General features: G+C 44.0%; 1 protein-coding gene across 1 annotated transcript; it reads right to left on the bottom strand.

Moving 5' to 3' along the window:
* Nucleotides 1-11,695: 11,695 nt before the first annotated feature.
* On the bottom strand, nt 11,696-16,333 carry LOC128869854 (uncharacterized). Its single transcript, XM_054112457.1, has one exon. The coding sequence runs from the start codon at nt 16,331-16,333 to the stop codon at nt 11,696-11,698; it is 4,638 nt and encodes a 1,545-aa protein (XP_053968432.1).
* Between the last annotated feature and the right edge of the window lie 1,202 nt (nt 16,334-17,535).

Consider the following 17,535-nt stretch of genomic DNA (forward strand, 5'->3'; position numbering starts at 1 on the left):
GGAATAGGAGAAACGACGATTGTTTTTTTTCTATCGACGGCAACGAAGGTAGGAAAGAAGCTCACAAAACTGCTGAACGACGGGAAATAAGGCGTATTTGTGACGAACGAGAAGCAAGTATAAGCGCAAGTGAAGCTAACGAAAATGAAATGCCAATGCAAATGTCGCGGTTTGCAATAAATTTTCGTGATTTTGAAGACTCAGTAAGGCCGTTTGATGGTACTGACAAATTGCTAATAGATGTGTGGGTAAATGAATTCGAAGAAACTGCTACCCTCATGCGTTGGGATGAATTTCAAAAATTTGTGTTCGCAAAGAAGTCGCTGAAAGGTTTAGCAAGAATGTTCATTTTAAGTGAAAGGGGAATCACATCGTGGTGTAAACTGAAAAAAGCATTAATAGATGAATTTCAGGCTGTGGTAAATAGCGCTCATTTGCACAAGCAGTTAACAGAAAGAAAGATGAAAAGAGAGGAGAACGTGCTGGAATATTTTTTTTGTATGAAAGAGTTAGCAGCAAGGGGAAACATTGAAGAAAATGCTTTGATTCAATACGTAATTGATGGTATACGCGATATGAGTGTGAGTAAGACAGTTCTATATGGCGCAAAAAATATTCGTGAATTTAAGGAAAAGATTTGATGTTATGAGGGAATACGCGAAAAAGTGAAAACAGACGATACTAAAGAAATTGGAAAAAAGGGGATGGTAAACAAAACCGAAAGAAATGAGCTTAAATGCTACAATTGCGGGGCGAAAGGCCACAAAAGCGTTAATTGTGAGAGTAGAGGAAAGGGGAAAAAGTGTTTTCAGTGCAATGAGTATGGCCATATTGCTAAAAATTGCCCAAACAATAAAAGTTTAAACAAAGACGCTCAGCGAAACACACGACTTATTACAGGAAAACGCAGCATAATGAACAAAGATGTAATAATGAATGATAAAAAATTAATAGCATTATTTGATACGGGGAGTAAGTTTAGCCTCATTACTGAGAGTGTGTATAATGTGTTGAATAAACTTTATTTAAAGGAATGTAATATTTCACTATATGGCTTCGGTGAGTGTGTCACTAAAAATGCAGTAAAGCCAATGGATGCGTTGAAATATAAAATTGAGATAGACGGCGAAATATATGAATTAGAATTTTTGGTTGTACCTTCAAAATTCCTGGATTGTGAAGTGATAATCGGAGAGAACTTTTGTGTTTACGCTGAAGTAAAGATAGATCGTGAAGGGTTGCATATCAAAAAAGTAGAAAATGACAGTGATGATAATTCAAAGTTTTTTATGATGAAAATTGACATAGCTGCGGACGAAAAAGAAATTGATATCGGTGAAATGGCCCAAATAGGATCAAAACAAAAGGTGCGCGACATGGTAAAAACTTATCAACCAAATAAACAAAAATTTACAAATGTTCAAATGAAAATTATTTTAAAAGATGAGTCGCCAATATTTTCGAGGCCGCGACGTTTACCTATAGCTGAAAAACACATTGTAGACAGTCAGGTGGAACAGTGGTCAAGTGATGGCATAATAGAAGCCTCTGAATTTTGTGGTCCGGTTGTGTTGGTAAAGAAGCGTGATGTTACGCCAAGACTGTGTATCGACTTTCGAAGACTAAATAAAGTGATGATAAAAGATCATTTTCCTTTACCTTTAATTGAAGATCAACTTGACCAATTACAAAATGCTAAAATTTTTTCTACAATTGACTTACGAAACGGGTTTTTCCATGTGCCCATAGCTGAGTCTAGTCGCAAATACACAGCTTTCGTAACACACAACGGTCAGTATCAATTTTTGAAAGTGCCTTTCGGGTTGTCGAATTCTCCGAGTGTTTTCCAGAGGCATATAAATGCAATTTTTAGAGACTTGGTGCGTAGAGGTCCCGCGTTACTTTATATGGACGATGTGATTATCCCTGCTCAAAACGAAGATAGTGCTTTAAAAAATTTAGAAGAGGTAATGCAAGTTTGCAAGGACTATGGACTCGATATAAATTTTAAGAAGTGTCAATTTAAAAAAAAAAAGTAGAATTTTTAGGGCATGTTGTAGAAAATCAAAAGCTATCGCCATCGCCAGAGAAAATTGAAGCTGTAACAAAATACAAAATACCACAAAATTTGAAACAGTTACAAGGGTTTTTGGGCCTTGCGGGATATTTTCGAATATTTGTTAGAAATTTCTCGGTGATAGCAAAACCGCTCAGTGACCTAAGGAAGCAAAATGTAAAATTCGAAATGAAAGACAGAGAAATCGAATCGTTTCAAACACTAAAAAAATGTCTAAGCGAAAAACCGGTTTTAAGCATTTTTAATCAAAAGTTTCAAACTGAAGTTCATACTGATGCCTCTATCGACGGTTATGGAGCTGTGTTACTACAAAAATTGCCTAAAGATGGGCATCTGCATCCTATTTACTATATGAGTAAGAAGACAACCGAGGCTGAAAGAAGGTACACGAGCTATGAGTTGGAAGTTTTGGCAGTTATAGAGGCTCTAAAAAAGTTTCGCGTTTATCTACTAGGTCTGCATTTCAAGTTAGTAACCGACTGCAATGCCTTCACTAAGACGTTAGACAAAAAAGACCTATGCACCAGAGTCGCTATATGGATATGTTCCTCCAAGAATACGACTATGAAGTAGAGCATCGAGCCAGCACCCAGATGAGACACGTTGATGCCCTTAGCCGTTACGCAGTTTTTTCTATAAACGATGATTCTTTGGTTAGATTGCGCCGCGAGCAAATTCAAGATGATGAACTCAAAATTATTTTAGATGTTCTTCGCGAAAAAACCATTTTCAACGACTATTTTACGAAAGGTGGCATTTTGTACAAGCTTGTAGGTGACGACGAACTAATTGTTGTGCCCACCAACATGCAAAGGGAAATTATCAGAAAAGCAGATGATAATGGTCATTTTGCAGTGAAGAAAACTATAGAGTTGATAACCAAAGATTACTATATACCAAAAGTTGAAGAAAAGATACAACGTCACATTGCCAACTGCATACCTTGCATTATTTCAAACAGAAAACTTGGTACACAGGAAGGTGAGCTACATATATTACAGAAAGGTGAAATACCACTCAAAACGTACCACGTCGACTTCCTTGGCCCATTGGAATCGACAAGCAAGCTTTACAAACATATATTTGCAGTGATTGATGGATTCACAAAATTTTGTTGGCTGTATCCAACTAAAACGACATCAGCGAAAGAGGTAATTAAAAGGTTACACATCCAGAACGCGATATTTGGTAACCCAGTCCATATAATCTCTGATCGGGGCGCAGCTTTAACATCTGATGACTTTCAAAACTACTGCGAAGCTGAAGGTATAAAACATCACACAATAACCACAGGGTTACCTCGTACGAATGGACAGATCGAACGGTTAAATGCAGTAATTAGCTCCGTATTGGCAAAATTGACTGCAGACGACCCATCCAAATGGTACAAGCAAGTCGAAAAAGTACAACAAGCTATAAACTCAACATACACAAGGAGTACAAAAACGACGCCTTTTGAATTGATGATAGGGGTAAAAATTCGAAAGAAAGAAGACATACAATTAAAGCAACTCATCGAAGATGAAATGATTTTCCATTTTCAAGACGAGAGAAACGAGCTAAGACAGAATGCGAAAAGAGAGATCCTGAAACTGCAAGCAGAAAACAGAAAATCGTATAACCGTAAACGAAAATCAGCATCGTTATATAACCGCGGGGACCTGGTGGCCATAAAAAGGACTCATTTCGGGGTAGGTCTTAAGCTGAAACCAAAATATCTCGGACCATATGAAGTAAGAAGCATCAAATCAAATGGCACGTACGATGTATTAAAAGTCGGCTTGGGTGACGGGCCAAAAACGACAACTACATGCGCTTAATATATGAAGCCATGGTCAATATCTTCAGATGATGATAGCATCGCATTCAGGCCGAACGCGCAGCAGGATGGCCGAGTTGTGGGAATGGTGTAATCTCTACTCCGCCTCTCGTGTTTCTGGCAACCCTGGTTGACAACAACGGCGAACGAGGGAGTCGTGTTTTAACTGGCGTAGAAGGTGGTCGATTTCGGGCGAAAAACCAAATATACAATTTATAAATTCTTTAATAAAAACTCACATTGTTAATACTTACATTTAAATAAAAAGTACAAACCTATATACAATAATATCATGGAAAATAATTTTTTATTAATAACCATAATATTACAATACCCGGCATCCGTTGCTATGCCTCGTTGAATAAAATCAAAACAACCAATCAGAAAAATATCAAGCAAAATTAGTTTTATTAATTTTCTATCTCAAACCGTTTGAACTTGGCATTTGGGTCATAGTTGAACAGCTTATGCGGATTATGAAGTCTAGAGTGTGCTATAAATAGTGGAAAATAGGAAAAACTATAATTTTTTAGATTAAATTTAAGCAAATATTCGATTATAAGTGACGAATGAGAGTGGTGGCGCGGCCTGGGGGCTGTGGGAAGGGAGTTCCATCATAAAAACATGCCTATAACCTTCATTGGGTGAAAATATGAATGTATACAAATTTTTACGTCATTTGGTGTTGTCGTTTCGTAGTGATGCGCGGACAACGTACAGACATTCACCTTTATAGTATAGATAAAAAAATGTAATGCCAGATTCAACAAAGAAAAACGACTTGCTAAGAGTTTTGAAGAATACACCAAAAACTTAAACCCAAATTCTTAAACCGTAAGCATTTGGAAAAGAATAAAGACGCTTACAGGTACATATTCACCGAAAATCGCTAAGTCAATAACTTTCAATAGCTAGGTTTTTTTCGACCCTTCGGACATCTCCACAGAATTCGCTAGGTACGTTTCCGAGGCATTGCTTTCATCGAACTTTCCTTCACAATTCATTGACCAATCTAAAAATACTTCGCACGCGCGCCCTGCCGACTGCATTGACAGTTTGGCCATCCACTTTGAGCATGATATTACCTTCAATGAATTAGAATCACTTCTTAAAACAGTGAAAGGAACTACACCAGGACTTTGATGATATATTGAGTTCTGGCATTATTCCCCAAAGCTTTAAAACAGCTCTCGTTGTTCCAATAGAAAAACCTAATAAAGATCCTGGCGCAATTGCTAACTACATGCCGATTTCCCTAATTTCGTCTGTAAGTAAAAATATGGAAAAGATAATATCGACAAGGCTAATGTGGTTTCTGAAGGAAAAACATAAAATATCTCCATTTCAAACTGGACTTAAGCCTGTTATAAGTACTCTAGAAGCCCTACACTTCCACGACCACCACATCTCGAAAAATATCTCCTCGAGAAACCACACTTATATTCTTTCCATTGATTTCACTAAAGCTTTCGACAAAATTGGTTGTCATGTTGCATTAAAAAAGTTACAAGAACGGAAGCTTGGTCCGAAGGTATTTAACTTTATTATGTCCATCCTCAACAACAGAAAATTCCGGTGTAAAATTAACAATGCTTTGCCATCAACATTTCCGTTAGAGAATGGCATCCCCAGGGTCCACCTGTCTCAGTTACACTATTTCTGATAGCATTCGATGATGTAAGTGGATTGCTTAGCCAACAACATAACGTAAAGCATTGCCTATATTTGCCTATATGCCGATGACTTATACATATTTTGCAGACACAAAAACATAACAAAAATCCAAGAAGCTTTCAATAGCGCTCTATACGTATTTTGCAGTCACAAAAACACAATAAAAATCCAAGATACTTTCAATAGCGCTCTAATGCCATCGAAAATTGGACAGAATAATCCGGTGCTGGCATTTCTCTAATGAAATTCCAAATGTAACTACTCTAACCATACTCGGTGTTATATTTGAGAACAAACATAGGTTTAAGGCCCACTGTACCATTTTAAGAAATATTCTAACTACCAGGCCTAATATCATTAACTACCTAAGCACAAACAAAAGCTTTTCACACACAATTACTCTTCTTAGATTAAGGCGCCTTTTAACATGGCAGTAAGGCAAATCCTTACAGCGTTTAGTTCAACACCAAAAAAAAATCTTTTAGCTGAAGGTGTCTTTCTATCAATTGAAGACCGCATACAATATCTACGCAGTCGCATTCTTTACAAACTATCATATTTTGCACCAGTGAACATATTCTACATCAAGAAACAAACAAGGAAAACTTGCATGTCACTTAAGTCAGCACTATGCGAATTAATTAAGAATTACCGGCTGATTTAAATATGGATGCACACCCAATGAAGATCGCTCCCACAAAATTTCCACCATGGGCACTTAAAAGAACCGTGTTTGTGAATGAGTTAGATTGAATACCTTTTGAAGAGCAGAATGAATACCTTTTGAAGAATACTCAACCACCATCATTCACTTTCTGCAACACATCTGATCTAAGTGTACGCCATATTTTGCTAAGTTGTATCGCTATCTCCCATCTACGCACGCAATATTTTGCAAATAAAAACCCAATTGAAATTCTCTCCAATACAACAGAAACCAACGTAAAAGTCATTTTCTACTTTCTAAAACATGTGAACATGGCGCAACTAATTTAGGAGATTATAATATAGGGATATGTAGTATGTAAATAAGTATACCTGTAAGTATATAACATACAATAAGTAATACTAATTATTTCGCGTAATGACTTAGCCGATAGCAGTGTTGGCTGGTGCTGTAAACATATTAATTTATAATTTTAATTAGGATTTAATAAATAGATAAATAATAATAATATTGCCTGCTGCCCTAACAACTACATGCATTAGTTTAGTCAATGCCATTTTTGCCTATCGATTTCATTATCGTTGGCTTTTATAAAAGTACTAATATATTTCCTATACTTCAGCCAGTTTATAAGATTGGGATTGGGGATCTAATTACCAGCTGTTCTCCTGCAAGGACTGCCTTCTATGGTCATAATAGACGGAGAATGATCGGAGGACACTTCTATGGATGAATATGCTGTTACAATCTTGGGATCAATGGGGTGTAGGGCAGATCGCCTCCGCGTGGTGCACCCTGGGTAGCGCTAAATGATCTGCGGCCTCAACGGCCTCCTGAACGATGACGACCCCCCTCGCCTTTTCGGATTTGGACAAATTCTTTTCACACTACTTTTTTCGACTTTTTCTGACCCCTGTGCTGGTAGTCGCGGCATTCTGTCACCTGAGTATGCTGAGGTGAAACTCAGCAGAAATAGCTGATGGGCTAATGACGTGACTGCCCCCGTCCCGTTAAAACCCTGGCAGGCCTCGGAGTACGTCCCAAATCCGTAGCCATTGGGTTGGCGGTGTAGGTGCGGTTGAGACGACTCCCGTCTTTGTGTCCGGTCTGGCTCTGAACGCATGCCCTATAAGGACATGCGTCAACCCTCGCATGGCCTCCCTGCTACGGCACAGACAGCCATGGGACCATTTAAGGACGACTACACACTACGGGTTTGGATAGCGGCTTCGAGTGGGCACCCAACAACAACAACAACAATGAATAATAACCAAAACAGAAACACAACAACAACAAACAACAACACAACAAACTAAACATTAACCCTGCAGAAAGCTTCAGGGGGTAGCGGGAGTTCGGAACCGAACCCCAAAACCACCTCTCTCAGGACTGGAAGAGAGAAATCATCTCCCAAAAAACCTACGCCCCGGGGGGTAGTCTCTACTGGGGGTAAGGCGTCGGAATCGACGTGTAGGGCAGTGACCAAGGGGGACACCGGGGGAAAGTCGGAACCGACGTTCTCCATAAATCCGGGGGTTAAAGGTGGGAACCCACCACCCCAGATGCTCGAGTGGGCCAGGAAGGTGATCAGAGGAGCAGAGGAGGGCAGCGGAAAGAGAGTGGAAGCGAGTGCGCCATACCTGGGCTCGGGAGTAAAAAGGCAACGCTCCCAGGAGGAAGATGTCTCCCAAGAGAAGAGACCCAAGAAATCGTTTAGCGAAGTCGCTAAACAGGCGGGCTCCATCATTCTCGGGGTGATGGACAGCGGTAGAGAGGACGGCGCTATCTCTAGGGAGGAGTGGAAGGTGGTAGCGTCCGCCATCTCCGCCGTATTCATGAAGGTAGTGAAGGAAAACCCTGGACCACCTCCAAGCTGTGAAAGTGCCGGCTGGCACTACGGTTCCTACAAGAGAATCGTCTGCGCTGACGAACGGTCAGCCTCAATGTACAGGGCGGCAGTAGCCTTGGTGGGAGAGGTATGGGAGGGAGCCAAGCTGAAGGTAGTGGACAGAAGGGATCTACCTGTGCGTCCGCGAGCACGTGTCTGGCTCCCCTCCGAACCCTCTGCTTCGAAGGAGATGGAGGATATCCTCCGCTACAGTAACCCCAAACTTCCCACGCACAACTGGAGGGTGGTTAAGGTGGAGAAGATTAAGGGATCCTAACGGTAAGCGCTGATTCTGCTGAATGCAGAGTCTCTCAGTCCTCTCGCTGAAGCAAAGGGGGTCATCAACTATGGCTTCGGGAAGGTAGTCCTTAAGGTCTACCAAACCGATGCCAGAGGAGATGCCCCTGCACATCCGGAAGTGCTGGGAGAAGCAAGGCCCACAGTAGAGAAAGCTCGTGTGGACATGGAAGTGGAATCTGTCACGTCGGAGGGTGACAATGCTGATGACGCAAGGTGTTTACCGGGGTCCGTCATAAGCATCGGGTCGTTCTTCGACAGGGCGGAGGAGGAGAGGCTTCTGGCCTCGGAGAGCGAGGACGCTGTTCTTGGGGTGATGGAGAGCATCCTGGAGGATGAATATTCTTCAGATAAATCTTCAGCACTCTAAGGCGGCGTCCGTCAACTTACTTATCCACCTTGAGCAAGGTGGAGCTGATATAGTCCTGATCCAGGAGCCGTGGCTGAGCAGCAACGGTATTTTCGGGCTCAGGACGAAAAGCTACAAACTGGTGACGTATAGCAGGACAGGTAAACCAAGATCCTGTATACTCATCAGGAGGGTACTTAACGCATTTATTTTGCCTAATTTCAGCAATGAAGACATTGTGACGGTGAGCCTGGAGGGCCCGGCTGGAAAGCTATGGCTGATGTCCGTCTATATGGCACATGATGACGAGGTGGAACCACCTCCGGCGATGCTAAGGGAAACCCTGGCTGAAGCAAAACGCAGGAAAATCGGCGTTATCATAGGCACTGACGCGAACTCCCATCACACCTGCTGGGGAAGTTTAAACATCAATGCACGAGGTGAGTCACTTTTTGATTATATTTTAAACGAGGACTTGTTTATATGTAACAGGGGTAAGGACCCCACTTTTATTACCGCAGCCAGAGAAGAGGTGCTTGACCTTACTCTGGCTTCTTCTTCAGTGATAAACCGAGTCTTCGATTGGAGGGACTAAACACTCATTCCTTCTCGGACCATAGGTATATTCAGTTCTCTCTCACTCAAACTCGTCCAATAAGATCCCCCTACAGGAACCTGAGGAGGACGGACTGGGATGCATATTATAGAAATTTGCTGAGCTTACTCCCCAAAGCACCGGGAGGAAATCTAGATCTATCGGAAGAAGCGATCGACGAACTGGTGGAAACTTTCACCTCAGCTTGCAACAAGGCCTTGGAAACCTCTTGTCCAATAACAGCTTTTTCCAGGAAGGAAAAACCGCCCAGGTGGACAACGGAGCTATCTGAGTTTAGGGCCTCATGCATACGCCTTTTTAACAGGGCTAAAAGAATTAGGTCTTCCTCGGGATGGGAACTGTATAAAGCAGGGCTAGGAATATACAAGTCCGAAATTATAAAGGTTAAGAAGGACTCTTGGAGGAACTTCTGCGAGAACGTAGAGGGCTGCCATGAGTCCTCCAGGTTTAGACGAGTACTCACGAAGAGTTCCGCTCCCTTGGGGTACTTAAGAGACGAATCGGGGCGTTGGGCGATGAGCGGTGAGGAGTCACTGAAGGTACTTCTCGACGCCCATTTTCCGATGAGCCCAGCAACTAGCAGCACCGGCCTGGATAGCATTTCAACTTGCATTCCGGACCGGGGCTGGTTGCTGGATAAGCGTCGCCTGGCTTGGGCAATTGACTCCTTTAGACCCTTCAAGTCTCCTGGTCCTGACGGCATCATTCCTGCCCAACTGCAGAAATCTGTGGAGGTATCATGCCGTAGGTTGAGCCCCATCTATGCGAGCTGCATAGCCAGGGGCTATATACCAAGATCATGGAGGGCCGTGAGGGTTGTCTTTATACCCAAGGCAGGCAAGAGCTCGCAAGTCTCCCCTAAGGACTTCAGGCCAATTAGTCTCTCATCTTTCTTACTGAAAACCCTTGAGAGACTGATTGACCTGCACAACAGAAGCGAAATTCCTCGGGGTCGGCTGTCGCATACTCAACATGCTTATTGCAAGGGTAGATCGGTGGAATCTGCTCTACATACAATCGTGGAAGAAATTGAAGAGTCTCTTCTTCAGAAGGAGTTTGCGGTAGCCGCCTTCCTCGACATTGAGGGGGCTTTTAACAACGTCCTCCCGGAGGCAATTACCAGGTCTATAGGTAAACTAGGGGTCGGAACCGACCTTATAAGATTTATCCACAAAATGCTTAGCGACAGAACTGTCACGGCAGAGTGGGGCGGTATCTCCATCCACCGGCAGGTGAGTAGAGGCCCTCCGCAAGGTGGAGTTCTCTCACCATTCCTCTGGGTTGTTGTTCTAAATGATCTGTTGGAGGAGCTGGTGAAGGGGGGCTGCAGGGTAATTGCCTACGCGGATGATGTGGCACTAATTGTTAGAGGAAAATTTTTTGGATACTCTGTACAACTTGATGCAGGGATATCTGAATGCAGTTGTTAGATGGGCAACGGATTGTGGCCTGTCGGTGAATCCTCTTAAGACGGAGCTCGTCCTATTTAAGAGGAAATATAAAATACCCAGAGCTCAAGTTCCCTCACTAGGGGGCGCTCCTCTGATGCTTTCTGACAAGGTGAGGTACCTAGGTATTATCCTTGACAGCAAGCTTACATGGAAGCACAATATTGAGGAAGGGGTGAGGAAGGCAACAATCGCCTTGTATGGGTGCAAGGGCGCAATTGGCAAAAGATGGGGCCTCTCGCCTCGAGTTGTTTTCTGGCCATATAACACTATTGTAAAGCCTGTCTTGTTATATGGAGTCATAGCCTGGTGGAACTTACTAGAGAAGACGACATTGATGAAGAAGCTGGAGAGAGTTCAGAGGTCGGCACTCATTGGAATCAGTGGGGCGCTTCGAACGACTCCTACTCTGGCGCTCAACGCAATGTTAAATGTGGTACCCGTAGATATCGCATGCAGAATTTCCGCTACACGTACCGCACTCAAACTGAGGGGCTGGAGCTATAAGCTCAACCTCACTTATGGGCACTCATGCATACTTAGAAACTTTAAGTTCTTCCTTCTGTGTTCAAAGTATATTCTTCAAATTTAATTTTATTTAATTTATTTTATTATACTGTAGAGTATATAATTTTGTATGTTGTCAGTATCGCTGCAGCGGCACATGCGTTCACGCAAAAGTCAAAGAAAAAAGAGAGCGAAAAAGAGGGTGCGCAAAATATGGGAAGAAGCAAATGTCAATAGTAACGGGGTTGCCATATTAGCATTTTTTGACCAGCTTTGCATTCAGTCGTAACATTCCGCCCACCTCGTCCAGGTCCTGCGACGAAATAAGGGACCAGCCGCCCACCGTAAAGACATCAGGTGTCCTCTATAGGCAGCAGTACTAACTTTGATATGGCTCGCTTGATAATGGAAGTTGGCGTACGAATGGTTGCCACTCTGACAACGTCGTCAGTTCCTGGATGCACGTCTATTATACGACCCAACGTCCACTGAGTGGGAGGAGCGCGCTCGTCGCGTATTAAGACCAAGTCTCCGGGTGATAGATTGGTGCTAGTTTGATGCCATTTGCGTCTTACTTGGAGTTCTCGCAAGTACTCACAACTCCATCGGGCCCAGAAATGTTGCTGCATTTGTTGAAGCTGTTTCCACCTTTTGAGCCGATTTGGATTAACATCAAGTAAACTTGGTTCGGGAGTAGCGACTAACGGACCGCCCACCAAAAAATGGCCAGGGGTCAACGCAGCTAAGTCCGTTGCGTCTTCTGTTAGTGCCGAGATCGGCCTCGAGTTAAGCACTGCTTCCACTTGCTTTAAAAGAGTATAAAATTCTTCAAATGTTAGCTTCGCGCTGCCAATTATGCGCTTTAAATGATGTTTCATGCTTTTTATACCCGCCTCCCAGATGCCTCCGAAATTTGGAGATCCAGGTGGTATGAAATGCCATGTTACTCCCCAAGTTGGCACGTACCGTGCTGCCGCCTCAAGCTGTTGTCGAAAGCTGGCCAGATCTGCTTTTAGTTCCGCATCGGCTCCTACGAACGTTGTAGCACAGTCGCTGTATATGTCCGAACTGTATCCACGGTGTGCAAAGAGTCTTCGAAGAGCTGCAAGAAACGCTGCAGTGCTCAAGTCGCTAACCAGCTCCAGATGAATTGCTCGGGTGCTGAAGCATACGAATAGGGCAACATAGCCCTTGTAGCTGTGATGGCCTCTGCCTTTCGCGCTGCGAATTTGGTACGGTCCACCGTAATCGAGACCACAATGACTAAAAGGTTTTGCTGCGTTGCAGCGATGCGTGGGAAGACTTCCCATGATTTGGGTCGAGGGAACACCTCGGTGACGAAAACATTTTATAGAACGATGAATAAATCGTCTGATTGACGAACGAGCGTCAATAATCCAGTATCTTCTTCTTATAAAGTTGAGAGTCGATTGAACGCCGCCATGCAACGTATAGTCATGCGCTTGACTGATCAGTAACGTGCACAGAGGATCCTGTTTCGGTAACAAGCATGGAAACTGTTCATAGAAAGGCATGTTTGCGTTCTTCAACCGTCCGTTTAAACGCAAAATACCATCGTCATCCAAAACTGGGTTCAATTTGAGGAGCTTGCTCTTCTGGCAAATCGGTTTGCTAGAACGAAGACAGGAGATCTCATTAGCGAAATGAATCTGCTGAACATACCTTATCCAGAATTGCAAGGACGCGATTCTTTCGGTCACAGTGCACCATAGAGTTGTTTCATGGGGTCGCTTCATCAGTGCGGCAAGGAAACGCTGACACCAAGATGTGACTGCCAATAGCTTGTTGAGATTCGAGCATTTTTGAAGGAATGTCGTGAGCATGGTTGGTTTGGACTTTTCCGGAATCGTCCCTAGGGAGAGAACTAATTCTTCGTCTGGATCTGTCGAACCGTTGTGTTGTTCAGGCCAGGTGCTTGAGTGGCGATTTAGCCACGGAGGTCCCCGCCACCACAGCGACAACCCTGCGATCTGAGACAGGAAAATACCCCGGGATGCAATGTCGGCTGGGTTCGTTGTAGTAGGTACATACTTCCAAGCGTTGATTGGTGTTAACTCTTGGATTTGAGTTACACGATTGCTGATGTATTGCTTGTGTTTACCAGGATTTGATCGAATCCAGCTGAGCGTGGTTTTGGAATCCGACCAACAGTAAAGTCGAATCGCTGGGAGTTGCAGTGTTGACAGCACTTTAGCGGCTACTTTCGCTGCGAGTACATCATTACCTGAAGTTTCCACACGAAGGTACGCGACAGCAGCATATGCCACAATAGAGGCATCAGAAAATACATGCAGTTGGTAACTGGATACACTGGGCTCAGCTCCAACCCACCTGGGCACTTTGAGTTCTCTGATTTGAGGCATTTCGTCTCTAAAGCGTCGCCATTCTTGTTGAAGTGGATCAGGAATGGGATCGTCCCAGTCGACACCCGATAACCACAGCTGCTGGCAAATAGCTTTACCTTTAACTACGACAGGTGCTAGTAGACCCGGCGGGTCATAGATTTTGGCCACATCGGACAATTGCTGCCTCTTTGTGATGTCTCCAATGATAGTTGTTACGTTTGTCTTGTAACCGATGCTGTCAGTGTCGCACAGCCAATAAATTCCTAGAGCGTTTGTTTCGCTATCAAGATTTAAGTTGCGGGACAGCCCAAGGTTTTCGTCTTCAGTGTACAGATGGCGCATAAATTCAGTAGAGTTAGACATCCACTTCCGAAGGTTGAATCCGCCGCGCTGCAAAAGCTGTTGTAGCTGACGTTGAATATTCAGAGCGTCTTCCACGGTTGCGGCACCATTCAGGCAATCATCCATGTAAAACGACTCCGTTAATATTTTTGATGCTGCCGGAAAATCGTGTTCTTCATCCGTAGCAAGCGTGTGCAGAACCTTAATGGTGAGATAGGGCGAGCAATTTAAGCCGTAAGTTACAGTGAGCAACCGGTAAATGGCTGGCTTGCCCTGCTCGTCACGCCAGACAATCCGCTGCATATCAGCATCAGGTCTGCTGACTAAAATCTGGCGATAACATTTTTCAATGTCCGCTATGAACGCAACTCGATGCATTCGCCATTTTAAAATGATGGAGCTTAAGTCGCTCTGCAGCTTGGGTCCAACATGAAAACAGTCGTTTAGAGAAACGCCACCTTTGTATTTCCTTGAAGCATTAAATACAGTGCGAAGCTTCGTCGTAGTGCTACCTTTTTTGTACACACCATGATGAGGAATGTAACATACTGGATGCGCAAAATCGTCAGATGGGACTGGCTCCATATGACCAAGATTTCTGTACTCAGCCATAAACGCTGTATACATTTCATTCAGTGTGGCATTGTTTTGAAGGCGCGCTTGTTGGTATGCGAATAGTCGAAGGGCATCTGATTTAGAATCGCATAGAGCGGCAAGGTCACAGGACTCCTTGAAGGGATATTGAACGTGATAGCGCCCGGAAAGATCGCGACACACTGTACGCTCAAATAGCTTCTCGCAGTAAATTTCGTCTTGTGTCATTGAGGATGAGCCTTCCACGTCCTCACATTCATTGAACTTCCACAGTTGCTGAACCAAATTGTTGAGTTCAGTAGTGGCTGTAGCGCAAAACGTGGTGGCCCGGAGTAGTGTAGATGTGTGGGGCAGACGCCCGTAGATTACCCATCCTAAGTGAGTATTCTGTGCGGTAACTTTGTTGATGGCAGAGCGTTTGATGTCGTTGCGCAAAAGGAGACCGTAGAGGTCTGCGCCGATGATGACATCAATAGACCCTGGTTCGAAGAAGTTTGGATCGGCTAATGGCAGATCGAGAAATTCCGAATATGGTTTTGGATCGACACGTTTTAACGGCATGAGATGTCCCAAGCGGGGCAGGACCAGAGCCGAACAATCGATGTTGAACTCGGGTTCTGTAAGTGAATGTAATGAGAAATGAACTACGCCATTAGACTCACCTACACGGCAGCCGCCTATACCGGTGATGGGTACTTGAAGACGGGCTCTGCGAAGGTGTAGTTGTTGAACTGCAAACTCGCTGATGAAAGATGCCTGTGATCCATTGTCCAGAAGCGCCCGCAGTTGGAGTTCATGCCCTGTGGGAGAGCGTATTCCAATAACCGCAGTTGCACGCAGAACAGATGTGAGATCATTTGTGTTTGGTGTCTGTATTAAATAATCGGAACGCGTATGCTGAGTAGCAACCTTGTTGGGTTGCGTAGAAAGACTGTCATGCAACAGTGTATGATGTTTTTGCATGCACCTTTGGCATGTATAAGTAGATGAGCACTCGTCAAGAGTGTGGCCTGGTTTTAGACAATTTTTGCAAAATTTTGCCTTATGAACCAGATCAAATTTTGCTGAAGATGTTTTCTTGCGGAAATCCGGGCAGTACATGAGCGTATTCTTACCCGAACAGCATGAGCATCGGCCAAAGCTCGTTTGATGACTTCGCACAGCTTGATTGTGTGGTGATTTTTGTGAAAAATCTTTCGATTTATTCTTGGCAGCTGCCCCCACTGCTTCCAATCCAAGAATGCGTTTTTCTAGAAACGAGACTAAATCGCTGTAAGCAGGCAGCTCACTTGGACTACCAAGACTCATCTCCCATTCTTTAACTGTGGCAGAATCGAGCTTTTCGGTGATTAGAAAAATTAGCCAATCATCCCACTGAGCTGTTGGACGGCCAAGCTGTTGTAACGCACGCATTGACTCAGTCACGGTGTCCAACAGTTTTCGCAGACTCGTTTCGGATTCTGTGGGCATTGCCGCCAACTTGACAATGTTTCGCAAGTATGACTTCACAAGTCGTCGTGTGTTGTCATACCTTTGTTGGAGTAGGTCCCACGCGATTATAAAATAAGCGTCTATAACCGAAAAACTCCGGAGCATAACCTCCGGCTCGCCCTGTACGCTGCTTTTCAGATAGTGCATCCGTTGCACGTTGGAGAGTGTCGTATCTTTGATCACGCACGTGGTGAACATGTCCTTAAAGCTTAGCCACTTTTAAAAAGACCCATCGAACTTCGGCAACTCGATTTTTGGAAGAATTGTGAGTGGTGCACTTGCTGTAACTGAGCGAAACGTGACAGATTGATTAAAACTGTCATTGCCGATATCTGAAAGCTCGTCGATACCATCGTTGAGTTCACCGATTGCTTCGCAATATGCTCCTTCAATAGCTGCAAAATGCTCATCGGACAGCGCGTCACGCACCGCTGCTACATTAGCATCAGTGACCGCTAGCGCACCAAGATCGTCGCGAATAGCGTGGTAGCGCGACCAATACTCCGACAGCAGACTGCGCCTGGCTCCGAGATAGCCCTTTGTTTTTTTGGACTTTGCCATTTTACGCGTGTTTGCACCAAAGTTTAAGATGAGCTTGGACAAAGACTTTTCCTTTCCAAGCACCATGTCTGATTGTGCGACGAACACGCGGGTCTTCCGTATTTGAGGTTAAGTTCCTTCGAAGCGTAGAACGTTGCTGGACTGCTGCTGCCTTACTTTTTATTATTTCCAATGTGCAGGGAAAGGTTCCCCGCAAGGGTTGCCAAAATGTTCAAAGTATATTCTTCAAATTTTATTTTATTTAATTAATTTATTTTATTTTACTGTAGAGTATATAATTTTGTATGTTGTCAGTATCGCTGCAGCGGCACATCCGTTCACGCAAAAGTCAAAGAAAAAAAAGAGCGAAAAAGCGGGTGCGCAAAATATGGGAAGAAGCAAATGTCAAAAGTAACGGGGTTGCCATATTAGCATTTTATTGACCAGCTTTGCATTCAGTCGTAACATTCTGTCAACAGACCAGTGTATACCCTCGTTTAGTCCAACCGGAACATTCTCCACTCGCATCCCGGCAAGGGAAGAGGGGACGGAGGAACTTGTTCACGGATGGATCGAAGTTGGAAGGAAAGGTTGGCGGAGGAGTCTTTTGCGAAGGGCTCCCCATCAGACTAAAATTCAGGTTACCGGACTACTGCAGTGTGTTCCAGGCAGAGGTAGCCGCAATCAAGGAGGCATCTGATTGGCTGCTCAAATGCGTACTAACAGTCAAGAAAGTAAATATTTACTCCGACAGCCAAGCGGCAATAAGGGCCTTCGGGTCTATGACGGTGCATTCGGAATTGGTCAAGGAATGCTTGACCTCACTTTCGACTGCGTCCGAATTCTTTGACATCAGTCTC

Source organism: Anastrepha ludens, chromosome X (genome assembly GCF_028408465.1).
Source record: "Anastrepha ludens isolate Willacy chromosome X, idAnaLude1.1, whole genome shotgun sequence".
NCBI classification, from domain to species: domain Eukaryota; kingdom Metazoa; phylum Arthropoda; class Insecta; order Diptera; family Tephritidae; genus Anastrepha; species Anastrepha ludens.